Source organism: Oncorhynchus tshawytscha, linkage group LG33 (genome assembly GCF_018296145.1).
Source record: "Oncorhynchus tshawytscha isolate Ot180627B linkage group LG33, Otsh_v2.0, whole genome shotgun sequence".
Classification (NCBI taxonomy): domain Eukaryota; kingdom Metazoa; phylum Chordata; class Actinopteri; order Salmoniformes; family Salmonidae; genus Oncorhynchus; species Oncorhynchus tshawytscha.
The window spans coordinates 17,907,394-17,929,168 of NC_056461.1; the positions used below are offsets into that span (position 1 = coordinate 17,907,394).

Here is a 21,775-nt window from a genome sequence, read left to right on the forward strand (position 1 = left end):
CTCTCTCTTCTCTTCCACTCTCTCTCTCTCTCTATTCTCTTCCACTCTCTCTCTCTATTCTCTTCCACTCTCCTCTCTTCTCTTCCACTCTCTCTCTCTCTCTCTATTCTCTTCCACTCTCTCTCTCTTCCATTCTCTTCTTCTCTTCCACTCTCTCTCTCTATTCTCTTCCATTCTCTTCCACTCTCTCTCTCTATTCTCTTCCACTCTCTCTCTCTTCTCTTCCACTCTCTCTCTCTATTCTCTTCCACTCTCTCTCTCTTCTCTTCCACTCCCCTTTTTCCTCTTCTGTGTCATGGGCGGTTCTCTCCTTGTTCTCTCTCTATTTCCCTTCTCTCTCTCTCTCTCTCTTTTCTTATTCTTTCCTCTTCTCTCCGACATGGGCGGTTGTCTCTGCTCCAGCTGGAGTGCAGTCATGTCCCTGCTATCGCTCCACCCAGCCCCCTTATAGCCTTATGTTGTGATAGGCCCATAATCTCATACAATTAGGTCTGGTGTGGGAGCCAGGGTTAATTAGGGGGATTTAGAGGGATGTCTTGATTGGATTAGGGTTGTACAATACACGCGCGCACACACACACAATCATGCATGTACACAGACACACGCACACACACTTCTCAGGTTAGATGACAGTACCACTTGTCTAAATGACAGTACCTGCCTTCCTTCATTTAATACATTAGTTACATGCTAGGGATGAAAATGATTGAGCTCACTGCCAGAGAAATGCCCCTCAATGTGTTGTTAGAGCTAAAAATGTTGATTTGACTAAATTATGTTGAAGGGCAAGTGAGGGCATTGGCCAGAATGCCAAACATTTCTGACAGAGCCAGTATAGCTTAAAGGGATGGAGAAAAATGATGGAATGGATTTATAGGAGAAGATACAAATGTTGAAGCATTCTCAATCTGCCCATCGTTCTACTAAACACAATATCAGTTCTCTCTGTTTCACAATTGACTCATAGCTCTCCAGTTTGTTGAGCTACTGCTCCGATCCTCATTCACAGAGAAGATAAGCGGAGCTGATTTGGCCTCAGAGCAGAGCATTGAGGAAGACCTCTACATTCTAAAAGGGCTGCAAGTCTCAGAAAAGCCCCGTCTTTTGTGACATTGAAGGTCACGTGATGATCACATTCATGAGCGGACGTTTTTCATTCCAAGGCTGCATGAATTGAAGAGGAAGGCAGAATCGGAGAATGAAAAATGTGATTGATGCCCACTATTCATAGCATCCAATTAGCCCACACAGGGGGGCTGTGTGTGTTTGTGCATGCATATGTGTTTGTGCGTGTGTTTGCGTGCCTGCATGTATTTGTGTATGTGTGTGTACATATCCTTACTCCTGCCTCTCTGCTGTGCTGTGTGTGTGCAGTGTTGAAGCGAGGCAAGGTCAAGAAGAGTAAGAATGAGCTGATCGGTGCTGAGGAGGGAGAAGATCACTTCACTGACATGTCCTCTGTTGGTAAGACTCAACTGTCCTGTACTCTTATCTGACTGACCAGACTCAACTGACCAGACTCAACTGTCAGACAGGACTGACCCAGGGTTGCCATGTCTGCGGTTTTCTTGCCAAATTGGGCTACTTTGAAATCAGATGTCGCGGGTGAAAATCTATTGGTCGCGGGTTGCGGGTGTATGGGCTACTTCTAAATTGTACCACGACCGCCATGCCATTTCTCTTAAAAAATATATGTATATATTTCACTGGGACCAGCTGCTCCTGATTATCAGGCAGTGAGCAGGCTGTTACTGAGTGAGTGAGTGGTGAGGGGGGGCTGTGTGTGTGTGTGTGTGTGTGTGTTGAGAGCACAGGTTGAGAGTCACGGAGAAAAAGCAGCATGCGCACAGTTCATGACACCTTTACCAGTTGTATGTAGGCTATTTAGATTGTTGTTATGGAGACATCTATTCCCAACCATTTTTCCTTAAAATATATTAACATGGCCTCCCGGGTGGCACAGTGGTCTAGGGCACTTTTGCACATTTTCCTCTGGCCCTCTGATTTGAGCTGTGCCACCACTGTTATTTTTCACACATACTTTTAGAGGCTTTTAGGAAATGGTTGAAGGGAATGCTGGGTTTGGCGCGCCCATGTTGCTGGAGTTTTACTGTTCTCTATTACCAGGGAAGGAGAGTTGTGACAGGTCGACTCTGGGGAGGTCCGTCGTCCGGGATAGGGAGGGCTTGGCCGGAAGGGATGTCCTTGTCTCATCTCGACTCCTGTGGCGGGCTGGGTGCAGTGCACACTAATCAAGGTCACCAGGTGCACAGTGTTTCCTCCGACACATTGGTGTGGCTGGCTTCCGAGTTGGATGCGCACTGTGTTAAGAAGCAGTGCAGCTTGGTTGGGTTGTGTTTTGGAGGACGCATGGCTTATTATCGCCTCTCCCGAGTCCGTATGGGAGTTGTAGCGATGAGACAAGATAGTAACAACCAGCAATTGGATACCATGAAAAAGGGGGTAATTTTTATTTTATTTTAAATATATATATATATATTAACACGCTAGAGCTGATAAATTGATGACAAGCACTGGAAAACAACCAGTGCAACCTAGCTCAGCATGGTTATGCTGTAGTTATGCACATGCGCAAAAGGGAATGCTGATTGGTTGAAAGCCATGGGATATCAGACCGTGTAACACGGGTATGACCAGAAAAATGATTTTACTGTTCTATTTATGTTGGTAACCTGTTTATAATAGCATTAAGGCACCTCTGGGGTTTGTGGTATATGGCCAATATAACATGGATAAGGGCTGTGTCCAAAGAACAGCCCTTAGTCGTGGTATATTGGATATGTACCACACCTTGGGCGTTATTGCTTAATCAAAGCAGTCAAAACCAGTGAAATCGACATCCATTGATGGGAATTGATCTGGCGGGTTTAATGAGGGCAAATTCTCTTTTCTCTTGTGACATATTTTTAAGCTCACAATCATTATTATGATGGAAAACCTCATTTTGCTTCTTAGCCTACATCGTTACAAATTACGCTGATAATCCTTCTTAATTCGCTCGATAACATTATAGAAAAAGGGGTTTATTGGATAAATGTGGCAAATTTTCTGTTGCTGCCTTGTGGCTGGGTTTTGATAGGTCATTGGGCTAGAAATGTTTGCTTGGCAACCCTGGACTGACCCCAACCTCCACCTTTGACCTTATCTGACTGAGCCAACCTCCCAGTTTTTGTTGGGAAGGCTGACCCTTGACCTTTTACGTAATAACTTCTTGAGCTTGTCCTTACAGCTTGCACCATATCTAGGCTGTTGGTAATATGTCTAATTTTCACCCTCTGCTGACCTTTGGCCTATTCAAATGTTTTCCTATCCTCATATGCATTGTTATTATGCCTCAATGTATTTTACCGTTTTCTCTGGTACGTAACATAAACTAACAACACCTGTTATACAAGGAAACAGGTTTTTTTTGAAGATTTTGCTTGTTTTACTGATTCTTTGTAGCATGTCACCTTGAGGGAAAATAGGTGTAATTAACTTTTCTTATTATACTGTACAAGTCCTCCAGCATATTGGAATTAGAGTTAAATTCATTTCATTATTTAAATTCAGACCGCGGCACAGAAGAAAATATGTAATTGCTTGGCTTTGGGGGAAATGCTCCTAAGCATGATAACTGAACCCATTTGAGTGCATTCATATTAACGGAACCAGCTGGATTCCTCTCCTGACAACCTCCTGTGGCTGTTCTCCATCTAAATGACTGTCATGGGGATACATGCATTATTACGCAGTCAAATCTAACATTTCACTTGTTCTTATTCTCGTCTCAAGATCTGATTTCACTCCCATTGAGGCAGATTACAACCTTGAAATGCAAAACATGTATCTTTTCAGAGTGGAAAATTCCAGTTATTTTATGGCTTCTTCTTCCTTCTGATTCTTTAGATACTTTCTCCTTAGTCTCAGACATTTTTAGTGTTAGACTTTTTAGTCTTAGCCGTGAAGTTCTTTAATCAGCAAAGAAGCTGGGATTTATTCAGGTGGAATGCAGAGGAGGTGGAGTCTAAGTATGGAGCTTCTGGGTTTGATGACAGCCTGAAATAGCCAGAATATTCTTGTACGGTTCCGCCTCAGATACAGAGATACAAACTTAATGCTGAATGCGAATATAATTGTTTTTGTAAACTATTTCAAAATATATTGTAATATAATGTTCAAATCACCCTAGACTTGCCGATGATGGCGAGGATGAGGGTGACGATGATGATAATTATAATAATGATGATGATGATGATGATCATGCCGATGAACAGGAAATCCCTTTTGTAAAAGGGACGTGATGGATGGCGTTGTACACCTTTCTGTGATGACTTCACTCTTTTACCTACTTCCCCTTAGTTCCCCCGGGCTCACCGTTTGGCCGGGCCAGCGTGAAGAGCATGAAGCTGGACAGTTCATCCTACTTCCGCCGCAAGGAGAGGAGGATGCGTTTCTTCATCCGTCGCATGGTCAAAGCCCAGAGCTTCTACTGGACAGTCCTTTGCCTGGTGGGGCTCAACACACTGTGTGTGGCCATCGTCCACTATGACCAACCCGAGTGGCTCACCACTGCCCTGTGTAAGTCACACACACGTGTATGTGCATGTAGTCATTAGGAACACACACACACACACACACACACACACACACACACACACACACACACACACACACAAGCATACACACACACACACACACACACAGAAGCATACACACGCTCACACTTACATTCATTATCGAATGGATGATTATCGGTAGGTGCCGAATTAAATCAATAATGGCCTTCCATGTGTTCTCCATCCCCCTGGAACCCCAGACCTGGCAGAGTTTGTGTTCCTGGGTCTGTTTCTGTCTGAGATGAGCCTGAAGATGTACGGCCTGGGAGCCAGGAACTACTTCCATTCCTCTTTCAACTGCTTCGACTTTGGTGTAAGTCACCATAAATGCCTTTGGAATACCTTGAAGAGCTAATTATTCTCTATTTCAGATGCTAACTTAACCTGACTCACATGGCCACTGGATCCATTCTTTTTTTAATACGAGAATGAAATGTTGAATTGATTCATTGACAGTGACAGTGATTTGCTGTCCGAGTAGCAAGTAGTAGCTACTTTGTTACAGTAGTTCTTTCCCCTTTTCTCCACTCCTCCTCTTTTCCCTTCTCCTCTTTTCTCCTCTCCTCTTTTCCCTTCTCCTCTTTTCTCCTCTCCTCTTTTCTCCTCTCCTCGTCTCTACAGGTGATAATAGGGAGTATACTTGAGGTGGTGTGGTCGATGATCAAACCAGGGGCATCCTATGGCATTAGTGTACTGAGGGCTCTTCGTCTGCTCAGGTTGTTCAAGTTTACCAAGTGAGTGAACACACATTTGAGTCCACACATAGGCCGACACACGCTTGCACTCACTTCGTGGACACTCGTACAGTATATCAACATGCGTTCAGAATCATCAATAAGCATATATTGTCCCACTCTGTCAGTGTATAATCCTATTAAACTTTTCCTTTAGTGGGCTAAATCAGGGTCACACAGTGTTTCTTGGTAAGAAACACAGTCTTAAACAAATCTACTTTGAAACAAAAGTATACACCTCACACACGTGGTTATGGACTTTAAAAAAAAGAAGACTCCTCATGTACCATGTCAGATATAGAGTTGAAAGGTATTCAATTTAGAGTTTGAATCCCAATATTACACTTTATATTCATCACAGAAGACTAACAAAAAAAATGACAAAAAAAGTTTATTAATTATGTAATTATGAAAAATATGAATAACATTCCACCCATGAGGACACTAGGTTATTTGACTGCAGGAAAAGGCTACAGTTAGGTAGCAGTCATTTATACTCACTGGATTAGTAATCCTGTGATTCACAACAATATAGGACATTTTTTTCTCCCTGTCCATTCACTTATCGCCCTCTCTCTCTCTCTCTCTTTCTCTCTCTATCTCTCCGTTCCTTTCTCTCTCTCTTCATTCTCTTCTTCCTTTCTCTTCCCTCTGTTTTCCCCAGGTACTGGAACTCCCTGAGGAACCTGGTGGTGTCTCTGCTCAACTCCATGAAGTCCATTATCAGCTTGCTCTTCCTCCTCTTCCTCTTCATTGTGGTCTTTGCTCTGCTGGGCATGCAACTTTTTGGAGGACAGTGAGTATTCCCTCCACACTCCTCCATGGAACCTGAACCTTGGCCCCTAACTTTTCACCCCTGACTCCTCTCTGGTCCTGTTTCCTAATCTCCCTCCACAGCTCACACACACACACACACACACACACACACACACACACACACACACACACACACACACACACACACACACACACACACACACACACACACACACACACACACACACACACACACACACACACACACACACACACACCCCCCTAACCATCCCCAAGTCCATACCCCTCTTTCTCTAGTCCCTGGCCCAGCAGACACATTGCCCAGCAGTGCACATTGGCCCAGCAGTGCAGTGGTGTCAGACACATTGCCACAGCGGTGTAGCTTTGATACAAGGCTGTGTAAACCCCATGTCTTCGGCTGACAATGACAGCTCCTGATCTGTGCTCTGCTGTATTAACTCAGCTCTGCCTGTCGACAGCCACAAACACACCATCAGGTAGGACTGTTTATAATTTAGGCCAGAGGCCAGTCAAAATACCTTCCTAATTTTTTAGTCTCTTACACAGTGTTTACATTGTCATTAGATTTTTACCTCAGCGGCCAATGCTGTTGTGTCTCCCTTGAGTCAAGGTGAGTGACCTTACCTGCTATATCGTTTCCGTTGTAGCATGTAAGAGGTAAGAGCACTGAAGGGAAACTCCAGTGTCATATTCTCACTTATCTCCCAGAGTGACAGCATTGACGGATGCTGCGTTCCCATTGGGTTGTTTGGAGGGATAAAGAGAGAGTGTTCCCATGGTGCCATGATCAATTTAAACTGGGCAGTTCTGTCATAATGGCCACTACAGTCTGGGCTGATGGATTTGTGTGAAAACGCTCCATGACGTGCACCATGGTGATTCCACTATTGTTTGTTTAAAATCTATCAAAAGTAGAGAACTTGTAAAGACATGAATAAGGGGTCCTTATTTAAAAGCTGACCCTGCTCAGTCCTGACTCATTTAGGATTTTAGACAAATTTGACGTAGTTGACCAAATCTTAGGAATCACCGATTTGAGAATATTCTTTAACCTTTTGACGCGTACGATCACATATTTGGGATCATTGTTGAGTGGTCCCTGCAACGTATCATCGCAAATATGTGATTGGAACAGTAGCAACAGAACGTGTGATGAAACAAATGCGTCTAAACAGCAGTGTTGTATGAAAAGCAACTAAACAATGTTTTGTGCTGATGGGAAATAAAGGTCTTCACAACTTTCTTCCTCAAGTTCACCTTTTATTGTAAAAGATAAATGCGAACTTCATCATCCAATCATCACACGGAACACATCCACTGTTAAACTCGTTCCATAAACCAGTCTAAATAACAGGTTGTGCTGACAAAAAAACTAAACAGAAGTTTAAGTGACCTAACAGCCAGACCTGTTTACAATGTACCACATCTCTGGTGAGCATAAGGGAGAAATATTGTTTAGAAATGAGATGCGTGTCTGCTAAGCTAACAGTAGCTAAATTATTTACGATGGCAGACATGTTTGTTTAAGTTTGACAAGCGAAATCTCCCTAATCCCAGAATGCCATTCACTATAAAACGCAAATAAACTAAGTCAAAGATGGCTGCGCCCATTGCCTGAAAAATACAATACAAATGCATGCCTACTGCTTTGCCTAACCGTAGTGCAAAAGCTGAACAGAGTCGCAAGATACTGTATTGTTTAAACTATTTTAGGGGGTTTGTCGGGGTGTTCATTTAATTTGTGAGGGGGTGTCAAGTCTATGGGAAGTAGAAATGGCTGAATGTATTGTGGGGGGATATGATGCAGGAAATATTACTATCATGGGGGATTTATCAATAAATGGGGGACAAACACAGGAGAAGTTTATGAGCTAAATAAAAATAAAACCCTGGAAAGGGGGGTCTGAGCTGGAAACACTGAGGTACCATAGTTACAATCTGATGCCGCGTTTAAAACAACTGGGAACCGCGTTCAAAACATCTGACTTCAGTGCAAGACAACTGGAACTCTGGGAAAAAAAGAGCTCCGAATGGGATTTTTTTTTGGCACCGTCATCCAACTCATTATTCCAAGTCTAGAACTTGGCCTCTTTCTAGAGGTCCGACCGACAGACACTTGAGTGAATTCATTGTATGATGTCAATAAACATGGTGCCACACATAGCTGGCAATTAGCTTAGCATTAGCTCATCATAATCAGTACAACCTTCAAAAAGGTATTTTACACACATCAAATCTACGCAAGAATCGGAATGCATGATTTGTCCCCAGTACTTGAAAACGTGAATAAAACAATAAATACATTTTGCTCCATAGAGATACAATGACTTCAGGAAATTATTCAGACCCCTTGACTTTTTCCACATTTTGTTACGTTACAGCCTTATTCAAAAATGGACTAAATGAAAAAATGTCCTCAGCAATCTACACACAATACCCCATAATGACAAAGCAAAAAAATATGTTTTTAAGACATTTTTGCAAATGTATTAAAAATACAAAACAGAAATAACTTATTTACATAAGTATTCAGACCCTTTGCTATGAGACTCGAAATTGAGCTCAGGTGCATCCTGTTTCCATTGATCATCCTTGTGATGTTTCTACAACTTGATTGTAGTCCACCCTGGTAAATTCAATTGATTGGACATGTTTTGGAAAGCCATACACCTGTCTATATAAGGTCCCACAGTTGACGGTGCATGTCAGAGCAAAAATCAACCAATGAAGTCCAAGGAATTGTCTGTAGAGATCCGAGACAGGATTGTGTCAAGGCACAGATCTGTGGAAGGGTATCAAAAAATGTATTCAGCATTGAAGGCCCCCAATAACACAGTGGCCTCCATCATTCTTAAATGGAAGAAGTTTGGAACCACCAAGACTCTTTCTAGAGCTGGCCGCCTGGCCAAACTGAGTATTCGGGGGAGAATGGCCTTGGTCAGGGAGGTGAACAAGAACCCGATGGTCACTCTGACAGAGCTCTATAGTTTCTCTGTAGAGATGGAAGAACCTTCCAGAAGGACAACCATCTCTGTAGCACTCCACCAATCAGGCCTTTATGGTAGAATGGCCAGACAGAAGCCACTCCTCAGTAAAAGGAACATAAGTCCGCTTGGATTTTGCCAAAAGGCACCTAAAGACACTCAGATCATGAGAAACAACATTCTCTGGTCTGATTAAACTACGATTGAACTCTTTGGCCTGAATGCCAAGCGTCATGTCTGGAGGAAACCTGGCACCATCCCTCTGGTGAAGCATGGTGGTGGCAGCATCATGCTGTGGGGATGTTTTTCAGCGGCAGGAACTGGGAGACTAGTTAGGATCGAGGCAAAGATGAACGGAGCAAAGTACAGAGAGATCCTTGAAAACCTACTCCAGAGTGTGCAGGACCTCAGACTGGGGCGAAGGTTCACCTTTCAACAGGACAACAACCCTAAACGCACAGACCAGACAATGCAGGAGTGGCTTCGGGACAAGTCGCTGAATGTCCTTGAGTGGCCCAGTCAGAGCCGGGATCTGAACTTGATCTAACATCTCTGTAGAGAGCTGAAAATAGCTGTGCTGCAACGCTCCCCATCCAACCTGACAGAGCTTGAGAGGATCTGCAGAGAAGAATGGGAGAAACTCCCCAAATACAGATGTGCTAAGCTTGTAGCGTCATACCCAAGAAGACTCAATGCTAAAGTCGCTGCCAAAGGTGCTTCAACAAAGTATTGAGTAAAGGGTCTGAATCCTTACGTAAATGTCATATTTCCATTTTTTATTTTTTTATTTTTGCTACATTTTCCAAAAAACTGTTTTTGCTTTGTCATTATGGGGTGTTGTGTGTAGATTGTTGAGGGGAAAAAACTATTTAATACATTTTTGAATAAGACTGTAACGTAACACAATGTGGAAAAATTCAAGGGGTCTGAATACCTTCCGAAGTCACTGTACATGCAGTATGCTACAGCAGAAAAGACAACACAATTTACAGAAAATAAGGCACTTACTTTGATAGGAATGCACACATGTCCAAAGTCCAACAACAATGAAGGCAATGCGGGCGCCAGCCAGAAAATGTGCCAGGGGGAAAAGTTTGTGCAAGGCCCCCTGACTAGAGATGCACAAATGTCTACATACTTGATCTGGGGAAACACTGGGGAAGTGCTTTGGCACTTGTCGAAGAGAGAAGTCTGTCCGACCCAGTAAAGCCTCAAACATAAATAGTCCACAACAGTGAAATGGGCTACTTCTTAATGAATTAATGAGGAGGTGGAACACAATGTTGTTTGAAATGTTGTTTGAAAATAAAACTTGTTAGAAAATTATTTGAAATTGACAAGTTGAAACATAGCTTATAGATAATTAGCAGGCAGCATGCCTTGGTTTGAAGGCAGCGTGGGTTAACTGTCCCGTTGTGTAACAATCCCATTTTGGAACAGTGAGTGCAGTTTGACATCACTTTCATAAAAAAACTCACGCTGGGGCGACCGTTAGAGATATTAGGAACTCTCGTGAAAAAGGTTAAAGTCGCAGAGGGCTGTTGCACGAAACGACTTGTTTTTTCAGTTAATGGATGACTCTGGATCCATTGTTCTTGTCGTATGCTATCCACCTGTGTCCAGATTCCATGTAAAAACACCTGGGAGACAGAGACAAGGCATAAACAGACTTCAATATCTATACTCAGACAGTTAATGATTGAGGCGATTATACACTGCAGCAGTTGCACCTCTATCAGCCAACCCCAGACAAATCTCTCAGTAAAATTCATGGAGGAAGGGAAAGTAAACCATTTGAGAGAGCAGTCTCCTGCTCTGCAGAGATTTGAATGTCTGCAGGACATCACCGCTAGCAGGGGATATGTGAGAAGCTCAAATCAAATGCTAATGCGAACAATGGGTAGGTCAGAAAGATAAGATTTTTAAAAAGATAATGCAGTTGGAATTAGTTTTTTTCATATTAACATCTGATTATTACCTCCTCTATTAGATAGAGATGGTGTTCTATATTTTTGGGGTCATTTCAGCAGACACTCTTCAGAGCAACTTACAGGAGCAATTACAGTTAAGTGCCTATGACCTCTTCGGCTCAGGGATTCAAACCAGTGACCTTTTGGTTTCTGGCCCAACGCTCTTAATCTCTAGGCTACCTGCTACCTTATAGGTGTGCTACACATCATATTCCTTACATGCTTTTGGGAAATACTCTAGTCTAGATGACTGTTGCCGCACTCTGTATCCCTTCCTGTGTTAAACTAGAGCATATTCCTCTCCTTCTCCACAGAGCAGAGCCAGATGCACATCACGTTGTGTCAGAGCCTGCTCTCACAAGCTTCTGTTTGAGGATTGATTAAATGAAGTCCCTGAAGATGCCTTGTGGGAGCGAAACAACATCAAATCCCTATTATCAGAGTAAACACTGTGGAGGTCTGCACATCGGCCCCAGAGCATGCTGCGGCTGTCACTGCCTCCGGTGTGCAGCCTAGGTTCATCTTGCCAACCAAGAGAGAGAAAGAGGGAACGATGGAAAAGACCACGGCTACATATTTGCGGGTGGACTATCCAGCTGATTGAACTTACCACCCCTATACTTACTATCTCTCGCACACACACAAACACACACACACACCACCACCACCACCACTTCTCTAAGCACGTATATCAGGAGTCATTTATAAAGCTGGTTGCTGTGGTAACCATATTTGCCCTCTTCCCAATCCAACCGCTCCTCTACTGCTTTGTCCTCACGCCATCACTTCCATTCTGATGCTCTTCCATCAGTGGCGTATCGCAGGTCCGAGCCAGGGTAGAGAGAAACATGCAGAATTATAGCTAATCTCAGGCTATTTTACACATTTTGCCAAGAGGCTGAGAGAAAATTTTGCTGTTCATAGCTCAGGGATTCTTGAAAGACGGGACAGTCTCAAACAAATTTATACAAATATTTGTCTAAATATTAACAACATTTGAAATATATATTTTGATAGACCAAAGTATCAGCTATGTATAGGAACAACCTCCTAATTAATTATATATTTTGTTTCATAAAATGCAACTAACTTTATATCAATCTGTCAGACCCTCTGAAAGGTATTTCATTTGTACAATTATTGTCCAACAAATGTTTAAAGGCCTTGATAGTTTAATTCTAACATTATATTATTCAAATATGTAATACAAATCTCCAAACGCCTTTTTTTTCCTTAGCACTATAAAAAGTTCCAGGGATAATTTCGTTAGCATTTTGGGATGTAATTCTAGATTTAGAACATAAAACAACATTTATAAAGCAAACACTGTCCCTTAGTTCTAGCACAACAAATACTTCAGTTGTTTAAGCATATGTTGCCGAACAGTGATACAAATATTTGTTCAGAATATTGACCAATACATTTTGACAGTGACAGAGTTGAAAACAGATACTCAGAACATACATATTTTTGCCTCTAAAAATAAAAGTTTAATTCAAACATTTATAAAATATGGAAAATGATTCATTTGAAAATCCCCAATAAAAACATAGCTGAAGTTAGACACAAATTTTACAGAGTTGACAAAAATAGCATTTTCTTCATTCAAGGTGTATACACGGTAGTTGCTTTGACTCTAAAACCTTATTAAATGTAACATAGTTGGACCGAAATTCATATTCTATCAGCCAGATGGAGTTGACAGTTTATGGTTATGACCATGCTGATTCCAATTTCGTTTGTTTAAATCTATCAAAAGTAGAGAACTTTGTTGCATGTATTGAGAACATGATTAAGAAATGTAGAGACATGAATAAAGGGTCCTTATGGTATAGCTGGCCCTGCTCATTCCTGTTTCATTTAGGATTTTTGACAAGTCTGACAGTCTGAGTTAAAAAAATAAAAAAATAAAAACTTTTATTTAACCAGGTAGGCTAGCAGCAGCAGCAGCAGCAGTTCCCCAAATCTCTGGACACATTTCTTTGGAATCACAGTTTTGAGAGAAATAAGTCACAGAGGGCTATTGCAAGAAACTACATAAGATCTTTTTTCAGTTAATATCCATTATCTACAGTTTTTAGAATTTTAAACACTTTTTTGGAGATTTACAATTGGGATCCTTTGCTCCGGACAAGGGCATTTATGGGCATAGAGCAGACATGGAACTTAATAATATTGAAAGTATTAAAAAAATTCCCACCACAAATCTTTTCCCTTATAAAATTCCCCCCAAAATACATTTGAAGATCAAATAATGCAACAAAATCATTTATTTTACAAATAAAAATACAGTGTCCCTGCCGGACAACGATTGTCTCAACTTTCAAGCATATCTGAGCTAATTTCCTGCTATTCTACACATTTGACATGATGCTGAGAGAAAATGTTGAACTTTCAAAGTACATTTCCTGTAATTCTACACATTTATTTTATGGCTTATGATATGTTCATATGCTATCTGGGGGGCCCGACCTCCGGGGGCACCCCAACCAAAAAACCTAAACCTAAAGAATGGGGGTCCCCAAAGATCATGGGCTCCCGCCTTGGAGGGCTACAGGAGTTTGTGCTACGCCAGTGTCTTTCAATCACACTTAGTTCGATCTCTACCACAGCAATTTCTTAAGTGTACATTGCAAGTCTATCTAGTAATACATTTATAATAACTCATTGGGGTTATCGTGTAACCTTGTCAGAATTTCCGAGCGTTCAAAGGGTAAGGGGAAAACACAACTCAGCATTGAGAAAGCCCATCCTGAATGCCCATCTCAAATGACACACGTGCATACTTGGACATGCGTATGACTGTATGTAATGGCTTTTGCAGGTGCCAAGGTAAGTCAATCAACAGTGTTTTCATTGGAGCTATTGTTAAACCATTGACGATACTGTTTGAAAAACAGCACTCCTATGAAAATGTGCATCTTGTCTGACTCTGCACACATGTACTGTATAAAATGTAGACACATGATCAGTTGGTCGCAGGGGATGGTCAGTGTTTTACTGTGTTAGCAGTGAATGGTCATAGGTAGCATGTATCTGTCCGTTGGTGTTTTCTTCTTCTTGTTCTGTGGGATAACTATACATCACGCCAATGTACCTTTCATTCTCTCACTTTGTCGCGTCTTCTTCAGTTTCGAGACTGCAGACTCAGGTTTTGTCAGGATTGTTCCTCAAAAGGCAGGGAGTCATTTGAACATGGGGTTGGGGTTCTTGACGACTTGATAGAGCATTTTTCCTTTGTGTGCGTGGGATTGGTAAGGTCATACAACTGACCTGGATAACCTTGTGAATGTGTTTGCTGCTACAGTGAATCACAACCTGTGTACACAAAGTTTAGAATCAAATGTAAAATGACATCGGAGTTTATTTGTCACATGTACAGGATACAGCAGGTGTAAACAGCATAGTGAAACATTTGCAATCTCTTCCTTAACAAGTTGGTTATACTACGTCATATAAAGAAATACACAAGAGAAATAATAAAGTACACCTGAGAATAGAATAAATACACACGAGAATATACACTTTATATGACAAGGTCAGTATCAGTACCAATCAATGAATGTGATACTGGTGGCAGTTGTGTAATCAGGGTTAAAGTGACAGCAGGATACATTTTAAAATACTTGAGCGAGTTTCATTTTCTGACAATCTATATTGTTTATTTCATCAATTTAAATGTATCTGTTTTCAGCCTCTATTCCACTGAGATTTGTATTGCTTGTCATGGAGAAGTTGGACCGGTCTTGTTTTGTGTAAGCTTGTGGTCATACATCAATGGGGGCTTCAGAAGACATTGATACGTGTATGTTCTATTATAGTTCATGGCTATAGTCACAGCTACTGACACACAGCAGAGGAAGACAGAACATGAAAAATAAACTCCAAAACTACCTCGGATGCTCAGGTCTCTTCTACCTGTCCTCGTTCTCTGGTTGCGTCCCAAATGGAACCCTCTTTTTTTTATAGTGCACTACTATTGACCGAGGGAAAAGGAATAAGGTGCCAGTTGGGACACCCAAGTTTCTCTGCACTATACCATGGAGTTCAGGCGTCACACCAGGAGTGATGAGAAGGTTGGAGCTGTGGACTTGTGTGGCTCCCTCTATGGTGACTTGTGTGGCTCCCTCCCTGGTGACTTGTGTGGCTCCCTCCCTGGTGACTTGTGTGGCTGCCTCCCTGGTGACTTGTGTGGCTCCCTCCCTGGTGACTTGTGTGGCTCCCTCCCTAGTACTTGTGTGGCTCCCTCCCTGGTGACTTGTGTGGCTCCCTCCCTGGTGACTTGTGTGGTTCCCTCCCTGGTGACTTGTGTGGTTCCCTCCCTGGTGACTTGTGTGGCTCCCTCCCTGGTGACTTGTGTGGCTCCCTCCCTAATACTTGTGTGGCTCCCACCCTGGTGACTTGTGTGGCTCCCTCCCTAGTACTTGTGTGGCTCCCTCCCTAGTACTTGTGTGGCTCCCACCCTGGTGACTTCTGTGGCTCCCTCCCTTGTGTGGCTCCCTCCCTAGAACTTGTGTGGCTCCCACCCTGGTGACTTCTGTGGCTCCCTCCCTAGTACTTGTGTGGCTCCCTCCTTAGTACTTGTGTGGCTCTGTCCCTGGTGACTTGTGTGGCTCCCTCCCTGGTGACTTGTGTGGCTCCCTCCCTGGTGACTTTGTGTGGCTCCCTCCCTAGTACTTGTGTGGCTCCCTCCCTGGTGACTTGTGTGGCTCCCTCCCTAGTACCTCCCTGGTGACTTGTGTGGTTCCCTCCCTGGTGACTTGTGTGGCTCCCTCCCTGGTGACTTGTGTGGCTCCCTCCCTAGTACTTGTGTGGTTCCCTCCCTGGTGACTTGTGTGGTTCCCTCCTGGTGACTTGTGTGGCTCCCTCCCTGGTGACTTGTGTGGCTCCCTCCCTCCCCACCCTGGTGACTTGTGTGGCTCCCTCCCTAGTACTTGTGTGGCTCCCTCCCTAGTACTTGTGTGGCTCCCACCCTGGTGACTTCTGTGGCTCCCTCCCTAGTACTTGTGTGGCTCCCTCCCTAGTACTTGTGTGGCTCCCACCCTGGTGACTTCTGTGGCTCCCTCCCTAGTACTTGTGTGGCTCCCTCCTTAGTACTTGTGTGGCTTCCCTCCCTCCCTGGTGACTTGTGTGGCTCCCTCCCTGGTGACTTGTGTGGCTCCCTCCCTAGTACTTGTGTGGCTCCCTCCCTGGTGACTTGTGTGGCTCCCTCCCTAGTACTTGTGTGGCTCCCTCCCTGGTGACTTGTGTGGTTCCCTCCCTGGTGACTTGTGTGGCTCCCTCCCTGGTGACTTGTGTGGCTCCCTCCCTAGTACTTGTGTGGCTCCCTCCCTAGTACTTGTGTGGCTCCCACCCTGGTGACTTCTGTGGCTCCCTCCCTAGTACTTGTGTGGCTCCCTCCTTAGTACTTGTGTGGCTCTGTCCCTGGTGACTTGTGTGGCTCCCTCCCTGGTGACTTGTGTGGCTCCCTCCCTGGTGACTTTGTGTGGCTCCCTCCCTAGTACTTGTGTGGCTCCCTCCCTGGTGACTTGTGTGGCTCCCTCCCTAGTACTTGTGTGGCTCCCTCCCTGGTGACTTGTGTGGTTCCCTCCCTGGTGACTTGTGTGGCTCCCTCCCTGGTGACTTGTGTGGCTCCCTCCCTAATACTTGTGACTGGCTCCCTCCCTAGTACTTGTGTGGCTCCCTCCCTAGCTCCCCCACCCTGGTGACTTCTGTGGCTCCCTCCCTAGTACTTGTGTGGCTCCCTCCTTAGTACTTGTGTGGCTCTGTCCCTGGTGACTTGTGTGGCTCCCTCCCTGGTGACTTGTGTGGCTCCCTCCCTGGTGACTTTGTGTGGCTCCCTCCCTAGTACTTGTGTGGCTCCCTCCCTGGTGACTTGTGTGGCTCCCTCCCTGGTACTTGTGTGGCTCCCTCCCTGGTGACTTGTGTGGTTCCCTCCCTGGTGACTTGTGTGGCTCCTCCCTGGTGACTTGTGTGGCTCCCTCCCTAGTACTTGTGTGGCTCCCTCCCTGGTGACTTGTGTGGCTCCCACCCTGGTGACTTGTGTGGCTCCCTCCCTAGTACTTGTGTGGCTCCCTCCTTAGTACTTGTGTGGCTCTGTCCCTGGTGACTTGTGTGGCTCCCTCCCTGGTGACTTGTGTGGCTCCCTCCCTAGTACCTCCCTCCCTGGTGACTTGTGTGGCTCCCTCCCTAGTACTTGTGTGGCTCCCTCCTGGTGACTTGTGTGGCTCCCTCCCTGGTGACTTGTGTGGCTCCCTCCCTGGTGACTTGTGTGGCTCCCACCCTGGTGACTTGTGTGGCTCCTTCCCTAGTACTTGTGTGGCTCCCTCCCTGGTGACTTGTGTAGCTCCCACCCTGGTGACTTGTGTGGCTCCGTACCTGGTGACTTGTGTGGCTCCCTCCCTAGTACTTGTGTGGCTCCCTCACTAGTACTTGTGTGGCTCCCTCCCTGGTGACTTGTGTGGCTCCCTCACTGGTGACTTGTGTGGCTCCCTCCCTGGTGACTTGTGTGGCTCCCTCCCTAGTACTTGTGTGGCTCCCTCCCTGGTGACTTGTGTGACTCCCACCCTGGTGACTTGTGTGGCTCCCTCCCTGGTGACTTGTGTGGCTCCCTCCCTAGTACTTGTGTGGCTCCCTCCCTAGTACTTGTGTGGCTCCCACCCTGGTGACTTGTGTGGCTCCCTCCCTGGTACTTGTGTGGCTCCCACCCTGGTGACTTGTGTGGCTCCCTCCCTGGTACGTGTGTGGCTCCCACCCTGGTGACTTGTGTGGCTCCCTCCCTGGTGACTTGTGTGGCTCCCTCCCTGGTGACTTGTGTGGCTCCCTCCCTGGTGACTTGTGTGGCTCCCTCCCTGGTGACTTGTGTCTCCTGTTGTTCCATGGCTCTGTATTACTTCATTACTGTAATATAAAACAACCTTCATAACCATCTCCTATAGACCAATCCTCACCTGAAGCCTTAGAACCTCGCACTGGGGGACACATATGTGCACATAATACTGTCCTGTCATCTCCATACAGAAACCACTCAAACAATAAAAGTAAAGGAAATCAATCATTGTTCAATGCAGCGTTTCTCTTTGACTGTTGTTGTAATGTGTGGGTATTTTTGATGGAATCCTTTCCATACACAGAAAACATGTTTTGAAGCTTACGGTGCACATGCTATGTGTATGTGTACTGAGACACGGCATAATGGAAAGCTGTTGTTGCATTGAATTAGTTAGAGCAGGTTTTACTTCAAAGAGTATGCCTGCCAGTTGATGTCAGTTGGCAGACTTTCAGTAATTCAGGGTTGGTGTAGCATATCCAATGACTGCAAATGTCATTATAATAGCTCTATACACAACCACACATTGACCCAGTTTGTTTGATGATATTGCCTTGATTAAATTCCTATTTGATTTGTGTTTCACATACAGCGCTGTGCTCTGTTGTCACATTTCATCTGCTGTGACCACTAGGGTCACTACACTCCAACCTGGATGGAAGCCAATGTATCTGATTCTGAACGCCCTCTCTGTCAACTCTCAAGCCAGATGTCTTCAGTTTGACTTGATGTGTTTCATTGTTCTTTCTCCAAGGTTTAATTTCGAAGAGGAGACACCGACGACCAACTTCGATACCTTCCCGGCGGCCATTCTCACCGTCTTCCAGGTACACCTTGTCTCTACTTCTGTCCTTTTATTTACCCAACTTTCACTTTGGAGCTGTTTCCTTTGGAATGTTGGACTAGTTGAAAGAATTGTGTGTCGAACAAAGATAGCTTGTAATTAGTGGAATGTAGTGGTCTACTCTTTGTCTCCAAATGACTCATCTTTCTATTAGCCCGTGTTAGACTTTTGAAAGTCATTAACGGCCGAACGTTTGATGCTGCAGTATTAACTCAATATTTTGTTAATTTATTATGAATAATTTGCGTGTTCTTCATCTCTCTATGATCAACGTCAGATTCTGACTGGCGAGGATTGGAATGCAGTAATGTATCATGGCATTGAGTCTCAGGGGGGCGTGCGGCGGGGAATGTTCTCCTCGGTCTACTTCATCGTCCTCACACTCTTTGGAAACTGTATCCTCTCTGATCCTAAGTCGTGCCATTGCATGGATATCAGAGATTTCATCTGCATGAAGCATTTATAGAGTGAAATAGAAATATCTCATGTCATGAAAAAACACTGGAGAGAAGTGCTGCAATGAGAGCTGTACATTTTGAACATTTATTTCTGGGGGGGGGAATGCTCCCGGACCCCCCTAGAAGGTTTCCCCCAGTGAATTCTGAGTGTGAGTGATACTGTAACCCTTTTTAATGGCATGCCATCTAGTCTGTTGCTGATGGTCAAAGTGTTTGGTTGCAATGTACCATGGCTTAGCCGTGAAAGCCACTACTGTTGTGTCAAGTATTTTCCTGAGTTTAGTTCCAACCAGACACTCTCCTGAACGTCTTCTTGGCTATCGCCGTCGACAACCTCGCCAATGCACAGGAGCTCACCAAGGTAAGGCTGAGGAACGCAAGGAACCATGTCCTACCCTGGGAACCTTTTCTGTTTTTTTTTCTGAATAAAATGACCCTTGGTTACCCATCCCTTCTGGTTTATTGGTCCAGGATGAGGAGAAGCAGGAGGAAGAAGCCAATAAGAAGCTGGCCCTGCAGAAGGCCATGGAGGTGAAGGAGGTCAGCCCCGTGTCAGCAGCTAACATCTCCATCGCTGTGTAAGTCTAATGTTCCAGTCCCCCCTGTGCTCTCCAAACATGGTCTCTTCCTTCCGTGTTCCCTCCCATTCTGACATCAGCCTGTCGTTATTTTGTGAAGTATCAGATATAGCTGGTTCTGCCCTTTGTCAATGTGCTGTTGATGTTGGTGTCTTGGCTCTGAACACTGTCTCTCAAAGTAGCTCTTTTGTGATATTGCCTCTGTCCTCTCCTAACTACATGATTGACATGTCTACGGGGCGGAAGGTTGGTAAAGAGCACTGGATCCTATTGGTAAAGAGCACTGGATCAGTAACTGTAACATCGCTGGTTCAAATCCCGGAGCCGACTAGGTGAAAAATCTGTCTGTTAACCCTAACTGCTCCTGTAAGTCGCTCTGGATCAAAGTGTCTCCTAAATGACTAAACTGTAAACTTCTGTGTATATGTTTCTATCTACGTGTGAGCTTTGACTACCATCCTTCTCTTTCCCCCGTCTATGGCAATATCCCCCCAATTGCGTTGTAATGTTGGCCATGATTGCCTTACAGAACCGGGAGCCGCTCTGTTATCCTCCTCCCATACTGAGGTGGAAGAGGTGACACAGACAATGTCTCAATTGGCACCCTATTACCTATATGTGCCAATGTCGTATACATCACCAATTGGATATTGACAGGAGTGGATGCTTGATCTGAAACTGATCTCCAATCAGCATTCGTTTCCTCGGGCCTTTCGCTCTCATTTTAGTGAACATCGATATGACTGAGTCATCTACTGGAGTCTGAGGGAGTCAGTCAGAACATTGTCAACATCAACAATCTCCTGTAACCTAGTTATTGTATCTAACCACACAGCCATGCCCTCTCACCACTGGTATTGGCTTTAGGACTAATTCATCACTAGGCATTAAGGATGCCATTATGTATTAAGTGAGAGATGAGCTTGGCCCTCTATTGAGAACATAACGAATATTGACAAAACATTTTGACGGTCAATAAGTCATTGGTTTGTACATGACCATGCATTAGTAACGTCAGTCTCAGCCCAGGTGGGACACATGGTTTATTAGATGGATATGACATGGCCTCTGTGTCCTGACTGTGACCACAATGACCAGGGCACATATTGATGCAGACCCTCAGAGCAGGAATGCTGATCAGTTTTGTCTTTAAGATCCTAATGGATAAGATTATATGGATAGGAGGGACCTGATCCTAGATCAGCACTCCTACTCAGAGACACATTGTGGATACGGGCCCAGGTCAGAATGGTGGTTAGTTTAAGAAACCAAATCATTAAAAATAATGAATAATTTACCTCTCAATGACAGATGAGCATCTGACCAAATTAAGACAGATTTTAGTTCTAGGTATACCGATAATATTAATAAATAAGCACATTTAGATTGACAGTAGCCTACTGTATAAATCCTGATGATTACTTTTGAAGATGCATTTGCCATTATATACTGTAGCAGATTACATTAAGTATCAGATTACATACTGTAACAGACTACATACTGTATCAGAAAACATACTGTATCAGATTACATACTGTAACAGATTACATGCTGTATCAGATAACATACTGTAAGAGATTACATGCTGTAACAGATTACATTCTGTAGCAGATTGCATTATCTTCATTTAGATTTTTGTCAAGTAGAATGATTAAACCTTAACGTTAAGGTTTAATCATTCTACTTTACAAAAATCTAAATGAAGATAATGCAATCTGCTACATTTGTTAGTCTATTTCAAAGCTGTGTTGATACAGGCCATTTCTGAGAGAATGTTTTATTTATTATTTATTATTATTATTATTTTTATTATGATATCTGCATAATGTGCAATTTTACAAATCTTTTTACTCTTGATGAAGTGAATCCATAATCATATTTTATTCACAAAAGTAATCATGACGTTTTTAACGAAGACCATTGTCTGTTTGATTGAAAAATTCACGCTAACACTTGAAAGG

At 43.9% G+C, this 21,775-nt stretch overlaps 1 protein-coding gene across 3 annotated transcripts in view; it reads left to right on the forward strand.

The window, feature by feature from the left end:
- LOC112234449 (voltage-dependent N-type calcium channel subunit alpha-1B-like) overlaps positions 1-21,775 on the forward strand; it is a 213,817-nt gene that overhangs the window by 128,568 nt on the left and 63,474 nt on the right. For all 3 annotated transcript variants that reach the window (XM_042311164.1, XM_042311163.1, XM_042311165.1), the window contains exons 9-17: positions 1,375-1,464; positions 4,363-4,581; positions 4,820-4,932; positions 5,241-5,353; positions 6,018-6,149; positions 18,689-18,761; positions 19,056-19,173; positions 19,530-19,597; positions 19,708-19,814. In XM_042311164.1, coding sequence (XP_042167098.1) covers positions 1,375-1,464; positions 4,363-4,581; positions 4,820-4,932; positions 5,241-5,353; positions 6,018-6,149; positions 18,689-18,761; positions 19,056-19,173; positions 19,530-19,597; positions 19,708-19,814 — 1,033 coding nt within the window. The remainder of the gene's footprint in view (positions 1-1,374; positions 1,465-4,362; positions 4,582-4,819; positions 4,933-5,240; positions 5,354-6,017; positions 6,150-18,688; positions 18,762-19,055; positions 19,174-19,529; positions 19,598-19,707; positions 19,815-21,775) is intronic.